Source organism: Eutrema salsugineum, unplaced genomic scaffold (genome assembly GCF_000478725.1).
Source record: "Eutrema salsugineum unplaced genomic scaffold, Eutsalg1_0 scaffold_10, whole genome shotgun sequence".
NCBI classification, from domain to species: domain Eukaryota; kingdom Viridiplantae; phylum Streptophyta; class Magnoliopsida; order Brassicales; family Brassicaceae; genus Eutrema; species Eutrema salsugineum.
The window spans coordinates 9,489,067-9,504,620 of NW_006256908.1; the positions used below are offsets into that span (position 1 = coordinate 9,489,067).

The 15,554-nt window shown below is 38.2% G+C and overlaps 4 protein-coding genes and 1 non-coding gene across 5 annotated transcripts; 2 read left to right on the plus strand and 3 right to left on the minus strand.

Annotated features, from left to right (window-relative positions):
• Positions 1 to 2,654: 2,654 nt before the first annotated feature.
• LOC18026777 (OTU domain-containing protein At3g57810) lies at positions 2,655 to 4,353 on the minus strand. The gene is made up of 8 exons (XM_024148180.1): positions 4,306 to 4,353; positions 4,063 to 4,216; positions 3,870 to 3,954; positions 3,716 to 3,779; positions 3,332 to 3,437; positions 3,198 to 3,252; positions 3,051 to 3,104; positions 2,655 to 2,941 (listed from the first exon to the last, which is right to left on the minus strand). The coding sequence occupies exons 1-8, from the start codon at positions 4,325 to 4,327 to the stop codon at positions 2,792 to 2,794; spliced, it is 690 nt and encodes a 229-aa protein (XP_024003948.1). The 5' UTR covers positions 4,328 to 4,353; the 3' UTR covers positions 2,655 to 2,791.
• Positions 4,354 to 4,445: 92 nt separating this feature from the next.
• TRNAE-CUC lies at positions 4,446 to 4,518 on the plus strand. The gene has a single exon. It is a non-coding gene; the product is annotated as a tRNA-Glu (tRNA).
• A 252-nt stretch (positions 4,519 to 4,770) lies between these two features.
• Positions 4,771 to 8,809, plus strand: LOC18026779 (acetyl-coenzyme A carboxylase carboxyl transferase subunit alpha, chloroplastic). The gene is made up of 12 exons (XM_006410941.2): positions 4,771 to 5,039; positions 5,328 to 5,748; positions 5,838 to 5,912; positions 6,020 to 6,127; positions 6,224 to 6,384; positions 6,483 to 6,597; positions 6,678 to 6,832; positions 6,921 to 6,972; positions 7,041 to 7,109; positions 7,205 to 7,282; positions 7,361 to 8,543; positions 8,633 to 8,809. The coding sequence occupies exons 2-11, from the start codon at positions 5,413 to 5,415 to the stop codon at positions 8,519 to 8,521; spliced, it is 2,310 nt and encodes a 769-aa protein (XP_006411004.1). The 5' UTR covers positions 4,771 to 5,039; positions 5,328 to 5,412; the 3' UTR covers positions 8,522 to 8,543; positions 8,633 to 8,809.
• A 424-nt stretch (positions 8,810 to 9,233) lies between these two features.
• LOC18026778 (steroid 5-alpha-reductase DET2) lies at positions 9,234 to 10,349 on the minus strand. The gene is made up of 2 exons (XM_006410943.2): positions 9,883 to 10,349; positions 9,234 to 9,767 (listed from the first exon to the last, which is right to left on the minus strand). The coding sequence occupies exons 1-2, from the start codon at positions 10,282 to 10,284 to the stop codon at positions 9,375 to 9,377; spliced, it is 795 nt and encodes a 264-aa protein (XP_006411006.1). The 5' UTR covers positions 10,285 to 10,349; the 3' UTR covers positions 9,234 to 9,374.
• A 1,010-nt stretch (positions 10,350 to 11,359) lies between these two features.
• Positions 11,360 to 15,188, minus strand: LOC18026780 (probable anion transporter 3, chloroplastic). The gene is made up of 8 exons (XM_024148166.1): positions 14,736 to 15,188; positions 13,490 to 13,716; positions 12,453 to 12,813; positions 12,313 to 12,357; positions 12,073 to 12,219; positions 11,847 to 11,984; positions 11,697 to 11,730; positions 11,360 to 11,604 (listed from the first exon to the last, which is right to left on the minus strand). The coding sequence occupies exons 1-8, from the start codon at positions 15,171 to 15,173 to the stop codon at positions 11,435 to 11,437; spliced, it is 1,560 nt and encodes a 519-aa protein (XP_024003934.1). The 5' UTR covers positions 15,174 to 15,188; the 3' UTR covers positions 11,360 to 11,434.
• Positions 15,189 to 15,554: the final 366 nt, after the last annotated feature.

The window sequence follows — 15,554 nt, forward strand, 5'->3', positions numbered from 1 at the left end:
AAAGGGGTACGGCAACTAACGCGCGTGTCAACAACGGAAACTGATTGTACCTCAAAAGCCAAAACTATTTGACTCATGAGAAAGTGCATATTAGTGGAATTACGAAATCCAAGGAAAAACTCCTCTGACAGGAAGGTGCAAGAAGGATAAGGAACCGAAAAAAAAAATGGAAAATCGAGATCAAGATTAATACAAACAGTGATAGACATTACTACTGCTTCAATAAAAAAAAGCAAATTATAATATTGGTTAAGACCTAAAAAGTTCAACTATCATATAACAATCTTAACAAATATCCATCAATCAGGTCATGGATTTACGTGAGAGGGATCCATGCACCATTACAAGATCTTCGTTTGTTTGATTTTGCAACTAGTAAAACATAATAAAATCTACATAAATGTAACTTTAAACAGCTAACAGGTTATTACAATTTACATACAATGTGGCAGTGGCACACTGTTAGATTGTTAGAATAAATATGAGGTGGACATAATCAGAGGCTCAAACGTTTACTTAATTACTTTAATTCATAAATATTAAAAATTACATTATCTTATTTACCCGTACTTCATTGATACTAATCTAAAGTGTTTTTACACGTGGGAGAAGTATTTACATTCCACTCACAAATACAATGTATGTGGAACAGATTTTTACATGGCTTATTCCAATGGAATGTTGCACTCAAACTCTCTTAAGCATATTGCACACTCATCTTCCCTATACCAGAAGTGCAACATCTCTAGTCAGATGTTAAACCTAAACCTACACTAATTAGTGTTGCATAACCTAGAAGGATCTGGTTTGCATGTGTAGACATGATGACAGAAGACTAAGAGTGTGGAAAGTGTTGAGGGAGAGAGAAGAAGAAACAGAAGAACAGAATCCAACTGATTTTCCTTTTTCCGTTACAGAAGAGTTGTAGAAGTTTATAACTAAGTCTTAACTTTGATAAAGAATACTTCAGTTTTATATAATAAAAATAAATTTATATATTAAATATTTTATAGACATCATATTGGACTACTGGGTTTAATTATTATTAGTGAATTTAATGATAGTTTTAATTAAATTTATGTCAATACATTTGTTACAGTTGAATAAAATTTGGAAAAAGGAAAAAAAAATAAGCATAATATATGAAAAATATGAGCAAAAATATAATAAAATTATTATGTTTTTTTTTAAATTAGTTTTGCTAAATGGCCCCCTTAAAGATTAAATATCCTATACTATTGCCTCGTCAAAATGTTTCTAGGACCGGCACTGCTTAGCTTTGTACATATCCTAGACACAAAATCTCTCTTTAATTTAAATAATCTGCATAATTATCACAACTTTACATTTAGGTTTGCAGGTTGTGAGTTCCCTTGCGTTTAGGGATTCTCAATCTATTACCTGAAAGCAAAACACATCATACATTCAAATCTAACGTGTTTTTAACTACTTTAGGGATTCTCATTCTCATTCTATTAAACTAGTTTTGTAAAAATTACATTTTTGTAACTTTTGTGTACTTTAATGAGTAAATAAGCTTTGTCGAGTGTGAAATTGACTAATTTATCAAATAATCACAAGTGACTTAATTGCACATCTCCACCAGCATATAATCTTGAATTCAAAAATTCGCATGCATCCTATTTTTTTAGATTGTAAAATCGCAGGCTTTAATCTCAATACCCGTTTGTATATACGACCTGTGACACAATAGTTGATAGTTGGAGGCGGATAAGTAATTAGTATAATGCCTACCACTAGGAGACGTGAGCTACAATTGATATGATGCAAAGTGTATAAAAAATTTTACTCTTAGACATCTAAATGGTACACGAGGTCAGAATCACCAGTGTAAATCGCGTAAACTCTTCCTTTAACAGCCAAGAATGCAAGTTGTGCATCGGCCTCATAAAGAGCAACATTGAATTTAACATTCTTATGCTTCTTCTTCATAGCCGTCAATGGTACAAAAATAATACAAAGAGATGGACAACAAACGCAACTAAAAACAAATAAATATTGGACATAACGTAACTATTACTTACCGCTATACACAAATGTGCAAGGTGTAATGTGTGCAGCATTCTTTGTTCCATTTGCAGTATCATATTCTATTGCTTACTTGAGACTCTTACCTTTATCATCAACCTTTTTTTATAAAAATATTTTTCTTGTTTTTAGATCACTTCCGTCAAAAACTATATCATATCCTTTGACTAGAGTGATGATGTGTTTAATATGTTCTGATTCTGATGTAGTGGTTTGCTGGTAGAAAGTTCAGCTATGTCCACGAGCTTCTTTATATAACTCTCATGATTTGGACTACTAAATTGTTGTTTTTTTTTTTTTTTTTTTGAAAACACTCATCTTCTATCACCTATTATTCACTTCCATATCTTGATCAGAACCACAAGTGCTGCAGACAACTTGATAACATGGACAACAAAGGGATGAGCTATGAAGTAGCTACTTATGGGTTGATTATTTACGTAAGGAAGATTTGTGACTTGTGAGACAAAGTTGATGAAGTTCTTCTCAAATTCAAAAAAAAAAAACAATTTATGCAGACAAACTCTCAGTTCATTACATGTTGTAACCAAACTTGGAATCATGGATTCCCATAAGAGATGAGCAAGTTTGTTCCTAAAGGAAGATTTGTTTTACCTTAATTAACAATTTGACAAAGAGTACAAAACTCCAATCTCTTATAATGTTTAAAGTCACTCAATAATAATATCAATAAAGTCAACGGCGGGTAATTCAAGCAAGAAACGAGGCAAAAATGGTTGGTCTAGCGAAGCAAATCATAATGGTTTCTACCACTGTAAAGAAGCCTAACAACATTCTTGTTCGTCTTCCCTTTTCCCCAACCTCCTCGAAACTCAGATCCATACTCTGCAATCGGTATAAAACCCGACCCATACCCTCCTCCTTTCCCATGCTGCAAAAAACAAACCAATACCGAATGAGTCAAGACCCGGATTTGCTAGAAGTAAAGAAACACCGATTCTTGTCTATTCAAGACTCAAGATCAAAAAAAGGAATTTTACCTCGTGCTCTGGTATGTAGACGATGATTGGCTGTTTACATAGCTTGGAAAGAACCTGTTGAAAGCAAAACACCCTGACTTTTATAGAAATGTGATGTGATGTGAAGTAAACATTTTGAGAGTTAAGAAATGCAGAGGAACTACTCACAAGTAGCTCGGACTCTCCTCCCCAGAAATCGTGTCTTCCTATCCGCTGGCAATAGCTGAAGAATAAAAAATGATAAGAGAAACATAATACCATCATCGAGCTGCAACAAAACATAATACTTATATATGACTCACCGTTTCAGAGGCTCATCTACTGTGATAGCCACTAGAGCTTCTTTGTACTTGTCCCTTTCCTTGGGGTCATTGCATATAACCTCTTTCACAGCCATTCGTAACTCATCTGTCGAAAAAAATGCATCTTTTTTCTTCATTCATACAAATGAGGTTTCTCAACTCCTCATCAATCAATAGACCAAAGAAGGAGAAGGAGAACCCACAACACATTTCCGCAGATAACGATGTTCCAACAACACTCAAAGGTTAACAGACTGAAAAGACTCCATTTTTAAATCCTCAAACTCGGAAAACTTCAATCTTCTAATTTTCAAAAACATTCAATAAACATGAAAGATTCAAAACAAGGGCTATGAATTGATAGAATATATATAGTCACCTCACCTGCATCATCTCTCTCTCTCCGGGGGTTGAGAGTAAGACCCTTGTTAAAGGCCATTCCTTTCACCTAAACATTGAACCAATTACATCACTTTCTTCAGGAACCCAACAAGAAAACAATCAAATATCTAAATAGAACAGAGAGAGTGCGAATTACCAATGCTCTAAATAGACACCGACCATCCCCAGTAACTCTATCCACAGCGTACTGCTCAACCTTTTTCGCTGCCGGAGACCGATTCCTGAAGATTTAATACAGAAACAGTACGGTTCAAAGGTAAAATCTTCAGCTTAGGATTTTAACCAAATACTCAGATAATTGGATTAAGAGCTGAAAACGGGAAACCTACATTGAAGAACCGATTCTTGCGAAGAATGCATAGCTATTGCCCTGCGTGGCGCCTACAAAAGACGCGGAGGAGACTGAATCTGCAACAGAAGGAGTAGGGGAGGAAACAAGCTCGAACCGAGCGAGCCCATGTCTCAGCTGCTCAAGAATGTTATCTGCACCAGAGAAAACATTCAATGTTTGTTGTTGTTCGGATTAAACGAGAGCAAAAGATAAAAAGGGTGCAGAGAAATGAAGTAATTACTGTTGGAAGGTTTGAGCTCCATGGAACTCTCTACGCACGGGATAAGTGAACTTCGTAATTTTGACTCGAGGAGAAGAAGAAATGTAGCCATCCATTGAGATTTAGATTTAAATAATAAAATGTTTCAGATTGTTCACAATTCCGTTGTAGTCTAGCTGGTCAGGATACTCGGCTCTCACCCGAGAGACCCGGGTTCGAGTCCCGGCAACGGAGTTCCTTTTTCACATTTGTTTTCTAAATTTATAAGGATTTTTTTTTCCTTATTTGTTTGACAGAAGAATAGTCCACCACCGGCTCATAACCTAACCCCAACAAATCCACCGGAACATATCCAAAACGAAGAAAGTGATAAAATATTATTATCTGACACGGGCGAGGCATCACGTGCACACGTGCGAAAGGGCAAGGTCTAAACTTCTTAATGGTTTAACGACCAACCGGAAAATTCTGGCAAATTGGCAATAATCAAGTTCTGTTTCTTTTCTTTTTGTTCTCTCCAATCTGCATAAGAAACATCGAAACACTTCCACACAAACAAATCCACGCGCTCTCTCACGCTCACACACTCGCATACACTTGTTTTCTCATTTCAAAAAACCAATTAACCAACCCCTCTAATCGTATCGAATCGACGACGATCTCTTCGATGCTCTCTCTGCCTTCCTCCTTCATTCCCTTGTGAAACTACACCGTCTTCGTCTTTGGATCTCTGGCTTTTTTCTTTCTGTTTTGTGGTGAGTTTTCTTGGGATTTTCATTACTTGAGCTGGGTTTTTGTTCCTTTGTTGATAAAGTTTAGACATTTGGTATTTGAGATTTGGTTGTTTGTTGACAAGAGAGAAAATGGGCACTGGATTGAATCTGCTCCAATCTGATCTCGAGTGAATTCAATTTGATCGGTTTTATTGCACTACGAATAGAAATCTGACTGATTTTTTATTTGTCTTTTGCAATTTACTCTTTTATTGCTGGGACTTGATATGTCTTTGGTTTTGGTTTCTGTCCATGTCGGATTTTGTTCAGTTAGAGGATTGAGATCTGTTTTGGAGTGGATCCATTCAAGTAATTGAAGAAATCATCAACCTTCAGCTATTTGAGCAAAACAAAAATGGCTTTATTGTCTCATTCATCCATAGCATTGGGTGGAGCCTCTGCTTCTGCTTCGGATTACTTGCGTAGTTCGAGCAATGGTGTTAGTGGGGTTTCATTGAAAACCTTAGGAAGAGCAATGGTTACAACCACAAGAAGGAAGGACCTGTATGTGACTTCTCGGCTCAAGAAAGGTAAGAAGTTTGATCATCCATGGCCTGCGAATCCTGACCCGAACGTGAAAGGCGGAGTCTTGTCTTACCTCTCGACTTTCAAACCTTTGGGGGATACACAAAAGCCTGTCACTTTGGATTTCGAGAAGCCTCTTGTTGAATTGGAGAAGAAGATTGTTGATGTAAGAATGAATACTAATCATCGTGCTTGCATCTTCGTTTGATTTCCCTGTGGTGTCTAGTTTCTTAATTCTTGGTCCTTGTGATGCAGGTGAGGAAGATGGCCAATGAAACCGGGTTGGACTTCACTGAGCAGATTATCACTCTCGAAACCAAGTATAGACAGGTAAAAATTCAAGCATAGGTTGGTTCTCAATTTTATATGATTAAAGAAGACCCACCATTCAAATTTGATGTTAATATAACTACTGACCCTTCATTTTTTTATCTAAGGCACTTAAAGATCTTTACACGCATCTCACTCCGATTCAACGTGTGAACATTGCACGTCATCCCAACCGACCTACATTCCTTGATCATATACATAACATCACTGACAAGGTCTGGTCTCTCATTACTATGGCCTTTTTGTCATACATTGGGAATAAAACTTTTGTTTTTTTTCTTCAATTTGGGGACTCACTGCTCTTGTTTCAGTTTATGGAGCTTCATGGAGATCGGGCAGGGTATGATGACCCTGCAATTGTGACGGGTATTGGAACCATAGATGGCAAACGATATATGTTCATCGGTCACCAGAAAGGTAGAAACACCAAGGAAAATATAATGCGTAACTTTGGGATGCCTACTCCGCATGGGTATGTTTTCTTTGCTAGAAATGTTCTTGTTTTGTAGTTAAATAGAATTATTCAGAGTCAACAACACTCTCATCAAATTTCTGTAATGCCAACAACAGTTACAGGAAGGCACTACGGATGATGTATTACGCAGACCATCATGGTTTTCCCATCGTGACATTCATCGACACTCCTGGAGCCTATGCAGACCTTAAATCCGAGGAACTCGGACAGGTACAGGAACTTGTCTTTTTTATGTTTGACGTGTACTGGTGTGTCTGCAGGATAACATTTTTTGCTTATCTGTATAATAGGGTGAAGCGATTGCCAACAATCTGAGGACAATGTTCGGCCTGAAAGTGCCGATTCTTTCTATTGTCATTGGAGAAGGTGGTTCTGGTGGTGCCTTAGCCATTGGCTGCGCTAATAAAATGTTGATGCTTGAAAACGCAGTTTTCTATGTTGCCAGGTAAAAATTTTCCTCCTATGTAGAAACGATAATTTGATATTTTTTTTTACAGGTTGATTTATTCCTGTTTGTTATTCTGCTTTCACAGTCCAGAAGCCTGTGCAGCGATCTTGTGGAAGACTTCCAAGGCTGCTCCTGAGGTCTGTACTCTGTTCTATCTGCTCGTTTAAGTGATCGTGTAAATTCTGAATGAAACTCTTGTACGCAGGCTGCTGAAAAGCTTCGAATTACCTCCAAGGAGCTGGTCAAGCTTAATGTAGCCGATGGAATCATACCTGTAACTGATCCTACCTTTAATCTATTTGTTTTAGCCTTCTTGCAACTCTTTTGTTTGTTTTGGATCAGTGAGTTACTCTCTTACATGTTATACAGGAACCGCTTGGTGGCGCCCATGCTGATCCTTCATGGACGTCGCAGCAGATAAAGATTGCTATCAACGAAAACATGAATGTACGCATAGTTATTTGCCTCAAAACACTGAATGTGGATCAGACAATTTTCTGACTTTTGTTTTTGGTTTTTTTTCAGGAATTCGGAAAAATGAGTGGGGAGGAGCTGCTGAAGCACAGGATGGCTAAGTACAGAAAGATTGGAGTGTTCATTGAAGATCTTCCAATAGAGCCGGAGAGGAAAGTCAACATGAAGAGGAGGGACGCTGTGGTCTCCACTAGCCAGAATCTGGATGGCGAGGTTGAGAAGCTCAAGGAGCAGATTCTGAAAGCCAAGGAGACGTCTTCAGAGGATGAGCCTTCGAGTGAAGTTCTTAATGAGATGATTGAGAAACTTAAATCCGAGATCGATGATGAGTACACTGAAGCTGCAAAAGCAATGGGTTTGGAGGAGAGACTAACGGCAATGCGTGAAGAGTTCTCTAAAGCGAGTTCAGAGGAGCATCTTATGCACCCGGTTCTGATCGAGAAAATTGAGAAGCTCAAGGAAGAGTTCAATACCCGTTTGAGTGAGGCGCCAAATTACGAGAGCCTAAAATCTAAGCTGAACATGCTGAGAGACTTTTCCAAAGCCAAGGCAGCATCAGAAGCTGCTTCAGTGAAACAGGAGATCAATAAGCGGTTTGAGGAAGCCGTGGACCGCCCTGAAATCAGAGAAAAAGTTGAGGCAATCAAAGCCGAGGTTGCAAGCTCAGGGGCATCGTCTTTTGAAGAGTTAAGTGATGAACTCAAAGAAAAAGTTTTGAAGACGAAGAGCGAGGTTGAAGCAGAGATGGCGGGTGTGTTGAAGTCAATGGGTCTGGAGCTTGAGGCTGTGACACCGAATCTGAAGGATGTGGTTGAGCAGACCTTTGTTCCGGACGAAAACCTTCAAGAAAAACTTGAAAAGCTGAACCAAGAAATCACAGAGAAGATTGAGGAGGTGGTGAGGACACCAGAGATCAAGAGCATGGTCGAGTTACTGAAAGTGGAGACCGCAAAGGCGAGCCAGACGCCAGGTGACACTGAAGCGAGTCAGAAGATTGAGACGCTTGAGCAGCAGATCAAGCAGAAGATCGCAGAGTCTCTGAGCATGTCAGGGCTGCAGGAAAAGCAAGAGGAGCTCGAGAAGGAGCTCGCAGCTGCTCGTGAAGTAGCTGCAGAGGAAACTGAGGAAAGTCTGAAAGAAGATGAAGATGACGATGACGAAGATGGTTCAGAATCCGGGAAACCAGAGATAATTAACCCCAGCTTCGCCTAAAGCACAAAACAAGAGCTTGTTTGTAAGTCTATAATCTGATCAAAACACTTTCTTTGATATCATTCACAGACCAATCCAAAATGATAACTAACACAAAGACAAAACTTGCAGGATCTTGAAGCTCTTTCAGAATATCCCTAAGAGGCTTTTCTTAGAACCAGTGGCGGACCTGCGTGAATGGGATTCAATGGTTATATTTAGAAAATTAAACTGTTTTGCTAGTATCAAATTGTCGCTCTTTTTGTTAAAAGTATTGCTTTTTTAAAAAAACATTTAGTGCTTATCATTGACTTTTTTTTTTAATTTTATTTTCTACACCTATGTGAGATAAAATGACATCAGATATATGTGGAAACCTGATTGTTTCACTAGTATCAAAGTGTTTGTGGCTATATTGGTTAAAAATATTTTCTATTGATCGACCTCTCTAAAAGCGTTTAGGGTTTATCATTCATTTCTTTTATAGATTCAAGTGACACCAGTTAAATTTGAAAATTTAAAATTGGTTCACTAGTACCAATGTGTTTGTGGTGATTTTGGTTAAAAATATTGACCTTCTCAATATAGAAGATCTAGAGAGGTCATTCATTCATTTAAAAATGAATGATAAACTCTAAATATAAGTTAAAAATTGTTTCATTCATTTTTATATTGTTTTTTAATAATAGTGTTGTCCTCTGAGTTTCACGTAACACTTTTCACTCTTCTACTCAAACCTTTAATATATTTATTGATTCGTCTAAATGATACACACAAGTTTTGCAACTCTTAGAAGAATACACAAACATAAACACCAAACCGGTTCTTGAAATTTTGAATAAACATAAAAATGTTTTGGTTTCCACATGTTGTCTCAGTAGAGAAAAGGAATAACAGCTTTCCGAGTCTTGGGATACTCATCCTTGAACTTGTCAATATACCATCCGTGGCTCGCACGTGCGCGTGGGATCAAGTTGGAACACGTGTAGAGGAAAAACCCAATCCCGGCCCAAGACCAAGTCATTATAGCCCAGCCCAACCACTCAATCACCTCTCCAAAGTAATTCGGGCAGCTTACTAGCTCGAACCAGCCTCCTCTCGGTATCACATAACCTCCCCGGTTCTCTTTCTTCAGTCGTACCAGAGTTCGGTCCGACGTAATATTAATCCACATACCGACTATGAAAACCACCGTCCCAATAATAAACCGCCACCAAAACCACTGTCCGTCTTCGTAGTCGTCCTTGTAATGAGAAACCCACCTCACCTGTTCAAAATCCTCCCAAGCTGAATTTTAATTCGGTACAAAGTGAAATGTTCCGGTACTAACGGTATCAAAATCGAACTAAACCGAACCAAACCGAAATTAAGCTGCACCGTACCTGGATATAAGCGTTGAGTAGATTGAAGGTGAAAGCCATGGCGGCGATGCTGATCGGAAAACCGTTAATCCCGGAAGAGGAGGATGAGCTGCTGCGGAGGAGGCGGAGAGGGTAAAGGATGGTGCGATTGAAGTAATGGAGGAGATAAGGTGAGAAGAGGAGGAGAGATTTGGGATTGAGAGAGTGACGGCCAAAGGGGAAGAGGAGAAGCGTGAGCCACAAGGTGGGGCTCTCCATGACGAACCAAGCAATCGGCGGAGATACGGTGGGGCCCCAACCGGTACGGTTGTGTTTGCCGTAGGGAGCTTGGAGGAATTTCAAAGCGACGGCGGTCGGTGGGCCGGAGAAGATTAGGGTGAGGACGCAGTAGCGGAAGAAGGTCTGATCGCCGATCTCTTCCATTTTTCTCCGAAGTGGGGAAAATGGGAAAGTTCAGATCTCTCAAGGCATATAGTTAAGTATTACAGCTTGGGAATTTAATTGGATTTTTTTACTGAAAGAGGAAATATCAAAAACAATATTGGAATTTAATTAATTGGATCTCCCAACAATATTCTATATAGATATTAAAAAATACTTATTTTTAAAGGCAAAAAAATGACCAAAACTTGGTGTTTTCTACCCCATATTTAGGATTTAATTCCTAATTATTATTACAGATTTATTATCCTAGATATCTAGCGTATTAAGGTATAAGTATAATAACCACTCATCTTAATTAGTTTTTTTGTGTGTCTCTCTTTGTAACAAATGACTCATCTTGATTAGTTGATTTAGTGAAACTGAAACAATGTCTATTGTGGATGTGGTTCATTCAAAATTATCTGTCGTAAATCCTCATGTTGCGGACAGATAAGTGTCCAGTCCTGGCCTGTTACTTGAGATGAGGAGATGGACGATTGAGATTTGAGGTAGCATCCCATTTTGATGTCTTTGGTGAGTATAATTAATACGACTTGTATCTCCATTTAATTGCAAACCTGACTTTGAAGGAAGACCGTTCATTTCCAATCATATTTTGGACTAAATTCTTCCTTTTCTACAATGTTACAATTCTTTTCCCCTTGTTAATTCATAACCCTACTTAATTATGTTTATTTAAGTCCTTGAAGCTCTAAAAATGAGATGTGTGTGCGTGTGCCTATAGGCTGAATGTTTTGTGATCGTTGGATTCTTAGGTATGAATATGATCACAATGACTCAATGAGCATCAAGTGAATAAAAGAAGCATTGAACTTATTGGACAAAGTATTCGTCTTTCATAGTTTTCTTTATTGAACTAAAGCACCTACTACTTTCGTCAACAACCACTCTCTTTTGTTTATATATGAAAGTACTGTATGAACAGAAAAAAAACTAATTTTAAGTTTCATCCATCCAATTTGACTAGTATAGATCTAATGTGATGAGTTGAATTGTTAAAAGAGTATTTTGATTATGCTTGCATCTAGTTTTGATGAAATCATAGAAAACCCAGAAAAAAAAGTATCTATTCTATTTTAACTTTCTAACCAAAAATAATAATAATAATAATCATTTTGTACTTTTGGAATTAAAAGACTCGTTCTCCGGTGGCAAAGAGGATCCAAAACACGGTCGCTGCGAAGTAAAGAAACGTCGTAACCGTCAAGAACGCTTGAAACGAGCCGAGCCACTGCACGAAATAGCCAGTCCCTATTGTACTTACGATCGCAGCTAACGTACCCGCACAATTCGAAATACCTGTCTCGAATACACAAAACCCTTAACTTTTTCAGCAAGAAACAATATCGAGACCATAAAAAAAAAAACCTAGACCATATAGTAACACTTACCATGCAGAAAACCAGCGTATTGTGGTGCGATGTCCTGTTTTTTTTGCAAAGAGAAACCAACGATGTTGTGAAAATTCAAGATTATCCCAAACAGGTTTAGGTTAGTGATCAATCAAGTTTTGAATGAATGGGTATAAGATATCAACGTACTTGCATATTGAGGAGAAATCCAGCTTGGCTAAAGGAACTCAAGCTCAATGCAATGGTCATGAAAATCGCTGCACAAGAAGGCGTCTTTGCGTAGTTGAGGCAGAGCAGCGACAACCCCGGACCCATAAATCCGATAGACTGACAATAAAGCCAGGACTTGCCGTTAGAATGTTATGGGCCGGCTATTATTAGTTAACTACGTAGTGCACTTTAAATAAATAATCACCTGCATGATCTTTCGGACTGAGGTTACAGAGTGACCAGTTCTGATCAAGAAGTCCGATGCTGAGCCGGCGAAGTAACCGGAGACCGCCATTGTCGCCCATGGAAGAGCGCTGAACCAAGCCGCTTGCTTCAAATTCACATTAAAAACCTGTGATCGGACAACATCAATATTAAAACATCATCTTCTTAGTTCATATCTGAAACAAGATGAAAAACATGAAATAAGCCTCTACTTAATTACCGTCTGGAAGTAAACAGGCATCCATGAGAGAAGAACAAAGTATCCCTGTGAACAACTAACCAAAACCGTGTAAGTTTATGACAAAAAATGACGAGACATTGCTCTAAAATTAATGAAGGTACTATCATACTCAAACTTACCCAGTTGTTAGTCACATTAGCGAAAATGATCGCCCAAGTAGGTAATTTCGACAAAAGAAGGCGCAAAGATGGCTTAGATTTTGCCATAATATTGGCTGGCGGGTGAACTGGTTTTCCAGCCTGGATTAGCCTAAGCTCTGACCTAGTGATGAAAGGACTGTCCTGAGGGTTGTTTGTAACGCCACTTGACCAAGTGGACACCCACAATAGACCTAAGGATGCAAAAAGAATGAATGGACCAGAGATTCCTATAGAAGTTGATAGCATGAGCGGCGTCAACAAAAGTCCCACCACATTTCCCATGTGAAACCCGGCCATCGATATTCCAACCGCACTTGCGCGTTCATCTGTTGGGAACCACCTGGCCACAACAACATATATAGATAACTTATGTAGGATATGTTTATGTAAAGGCTATATTAGTAAATAGTTAACTCTAAACCCTCACGTGTATCTAGTATAAATATGTAATCATTCTATCTAATGAATCATTAAGTTCCCTAATCTATATGGTAGCAGAGCGGCGATCCCAAGAAACCTAAATACTCCCTCTGTTTTTTAGTAGTTGTCGTTTTAGAGAATTTTGTTTGTTTTAAATTAGTTGTCGTTTTCAGTTTTCAATGCAATATTTATTAGTTTTCTATTTTTTAAGAAACTAAAACAATTAATATTTTTTTAATCTGTGTACATAACTTTAAAACGACAATTAAATAAATCCGGAGGGAGTATTTTCCGGCCGCCAACACCATTTTTCAAACCCTTCCTCGCTCATTACTCATGGCACACTCTCCACAATAACGAGTGAAACAATCTCGGTTACTAACAATGTCAACCTCATCAATGTCAACATGCAAAACGTTACCAAACTCACCACATCCAATTTTCTGATGTGGAATCGTCAGATTCATTAAGTTCCCTAATCTATAACTTAAGTCTGTGATTTTCCAAAAAAAAATTCAAATACTTAATTAATTAAGTAAATATTTTCAGTTTTTAATTTTATTTCAGAAAGTATAGAGAATATAGAGGGAATTTACCGAGAGAGAAGGGTAGTCATGGAGGGCAATGCAACGCCTTCAGCGAGGCCAAAGAAGGCGCGAACACACAATAAGGCTAAGGTTGAGTGTGCAGCTGCCCAAGGAGTTAGTAGAGTGGCTAAGGACCACAATGCAACTCCCCAAGCCAATACCTGTTTTCCTCCATAACGATCCACCAGTGCCCCTCCGATAACCGATGAAAAAATGTAACCCCATAGGAAAGAGGACTGTAAGATAAATAAGTTTCAGTCCACATTAAAAACACCATATAATGTTGGCCAGAAAAAGTAACTAGTGCTCATCAAAGAGTTCTAACCCGGAGGCTAAATATATAGAAGAAATCAATCTAGTGATTGAGTATTTGCCTTATTGGTTGAGGTCATCAATGAGTTTTATCCACACTTTAAGTAGCAACAAAATCAGGTTTTTACAGTATTGAGATTAATCTGGAATTTGGTTCATGATTAAGAAAAAAACACTCAAAAAGTGGAAAGTTAAATTATCTAAACTAAAATTTTGGGATCTTAAAAATATTAGTTGTGTCTTTCCATTTGAATTGAATGCCTCCAAAATGAAAGGAAACGAATATTTAGTTTTTGAAGCCAAACAAACAAAAAATTCCAAAGAAAAAGGACATCAACGTGACCTACACCATAAACGATTTCGTAATAATCACACGAGGTCAAGCTTCTCCACGCTTGCGGTCCAAACAAACGCACCTACCACTTTCGTCAACAACCACTCCCTTTTTTTCAATATATATCAAACAAAATATTTCTTTTTGTTTCCCTTTCTTCAACAACCATTTTCCCTTTTATTTCTTGAATATAAGTTTGTTACATTCTTTATTAATCACCCGATATTCTTTCAATGGTTTTTCAACTTTCATAGTGTATTATACGTCATCCGTTCACTATAAATCTAATAAACTAGTCAATCATGTATATTAACCTCGTTCACTCTTTCTTAAATATACTATTTTATTGTTTTATTGCAATTTACTATTTTAAAAAATAAGTGTGACAAATGCCAAAATGGAAGGAGTGAGTTATGGAATTTCCATACGATATTTTCGTCCCGCAATAAATATGTTTAGCTATTTATATCGGGATACCAAATCTAGAAATCTAAAAAAAAAAATTATGAAGTTGATCTCTTACCTATTCGCGGATCAAGAATGTAATTAGGAGAGTTAATGAAAGATTTGATCAAAGGGAAATAAAAATAAGGAGATTAAAGGAAATACCTGAACTACCCCTAGAAAAGAACTCGACCAGCCAAGCTTCTCGGCGAGTGGAACCACCGCGACGGACATAACAACTCGGTCGGCGTTACAGAGACACATCATGCAAGCCGTCAATATCACTACTTTTCTCCTCTCCGGCATCATCATCGTCCCCACCTCCTCCGTCATCGCCTCCGTCTCTTCTCCACCGAACAGTGTTCCCTCCGCCGCACATCTTACCGGCGATTGATTTCTTTTCCTCGCCGCCACCACCACCGCTTCACCTCTTCTTCTCCCTTGGCTTTCCGAGGAGGAACGTATGTTCTCACATCGAATCTCATTATGTCTGAAACCGAACCCGAAACCAAGAAAGGCTTTCCGGTTTGCGATCGGATTCCGGCGGAATCTCAAAATGCACGACGAATGTTGCAGAGAATTTACCGATGCTTCAATGGCCATTGATGAATATTTAGGGATAACTAACTTATTGTGCCAATAGTGATGTAAATGTTTAGTACTGGTTATAATAACGATAGACGGAGAGAGAGAGAGAGAGAGAGAGAGAGAGAGAGAGAGAGAGAGAGAATCCGACATGAATTAAGCGTTTAAAAGTCTTGTGCTTGGTAGTGTTTGGTGGTGAAGGGTATTTTGGTCAATATAGAAATATTTTCTGCTGCATCCTACGTGGAGACATTTGATGTGTTTGTATGACTATGACAAAGTGACTCCACCACGTCAATGCCCACCTACAACGGGCCGACTTGTTACGGGAGCTTCCCGTATTATGATCAAACTTTTATATTTCCATATATAATTGTATATAAAAAAAAAATTTAAACC

Excerpts from the sequence above, each read along its gene's own strand:
- LOC18026777 (XM_024148180.1), bottom strand. The coding sequence starts at position 4,327 with ATGGAGCTCAAACCTTCCAACA. Across the intron at positions 3,955-4,062 it reads GCAAGAATCGGTTCTTCAAT|GAATCGGTCTCCGGCAGCGA; the intron begins GTAGGTTTCCCG and ends TTAAATCTTCAG. Across the intron at positions 3,253-3,331 it reads GTAGATGAGCCTCTGAAACG|CTATTGCCAGCGGATAGGAA; the intron begins GTGAGTCATATA and ends TTTATTCTTCAG.
- LOC18026779 (XM_006410941.2), top strand. The coding sequence starts at position 5,413 with ATGGCTTTATTGTCTCATTCATCCATAGCATTGGGTGGAGCCTCTGCT. Across the intron at positions 5,913-6,019 it reads TCGAAACCAAGTATAGACAG|GCACTTAAAGATCTTTACAC; the intron begins GTAAAAATTCAA and ends TTTTTATCTAAG. Across the intron at positions 6,973-7,040 it reads CTTCCAAGGCTGCTCCTGAG|GCTGCTGAAAAGCTTCGAAT; the intron begins GTCTGTACTCTG and ends TCTTGTACGCAG.
- LOC18026778 (XM_006410943.2), bottom strand. The coding sequence starts at position 10,284 with ATGGAAGAGATCGGCGATCAGACCTTCTTCCGCTACTGCGTCCTCACC. Across the intron at positions 9,768-9,882 it reads TACTCAACGCTTATATCCAG|GTGAGGTGGGTTTCTCATTA; the intron begins GTACGGTGCAGC and ends GATTTTGAACAG.
- LOC18026780 (XM_024148166.1), bottom strand. The coding sequence starts at position 15,173 with ATGGCCATTGAAGCATCGGTAAATTCTCTGCAACATTCGTCGTGCATT. Across the intron at positions 11,985-12,072 it reads CAGTCCGAAAGATCATGCAG|TCTATCGGATTTATGGGTCC; the intron begins GTGATTATTTAT and ends CTTTATTGTCAG. Across the intron at positions 11,731-11,846 it reads GATTTCTCCTCAATATGCAA|GACATCGCACCACAATACGC; the intron begins GTACGTTGATAT and ends CAAAAAAAACAG.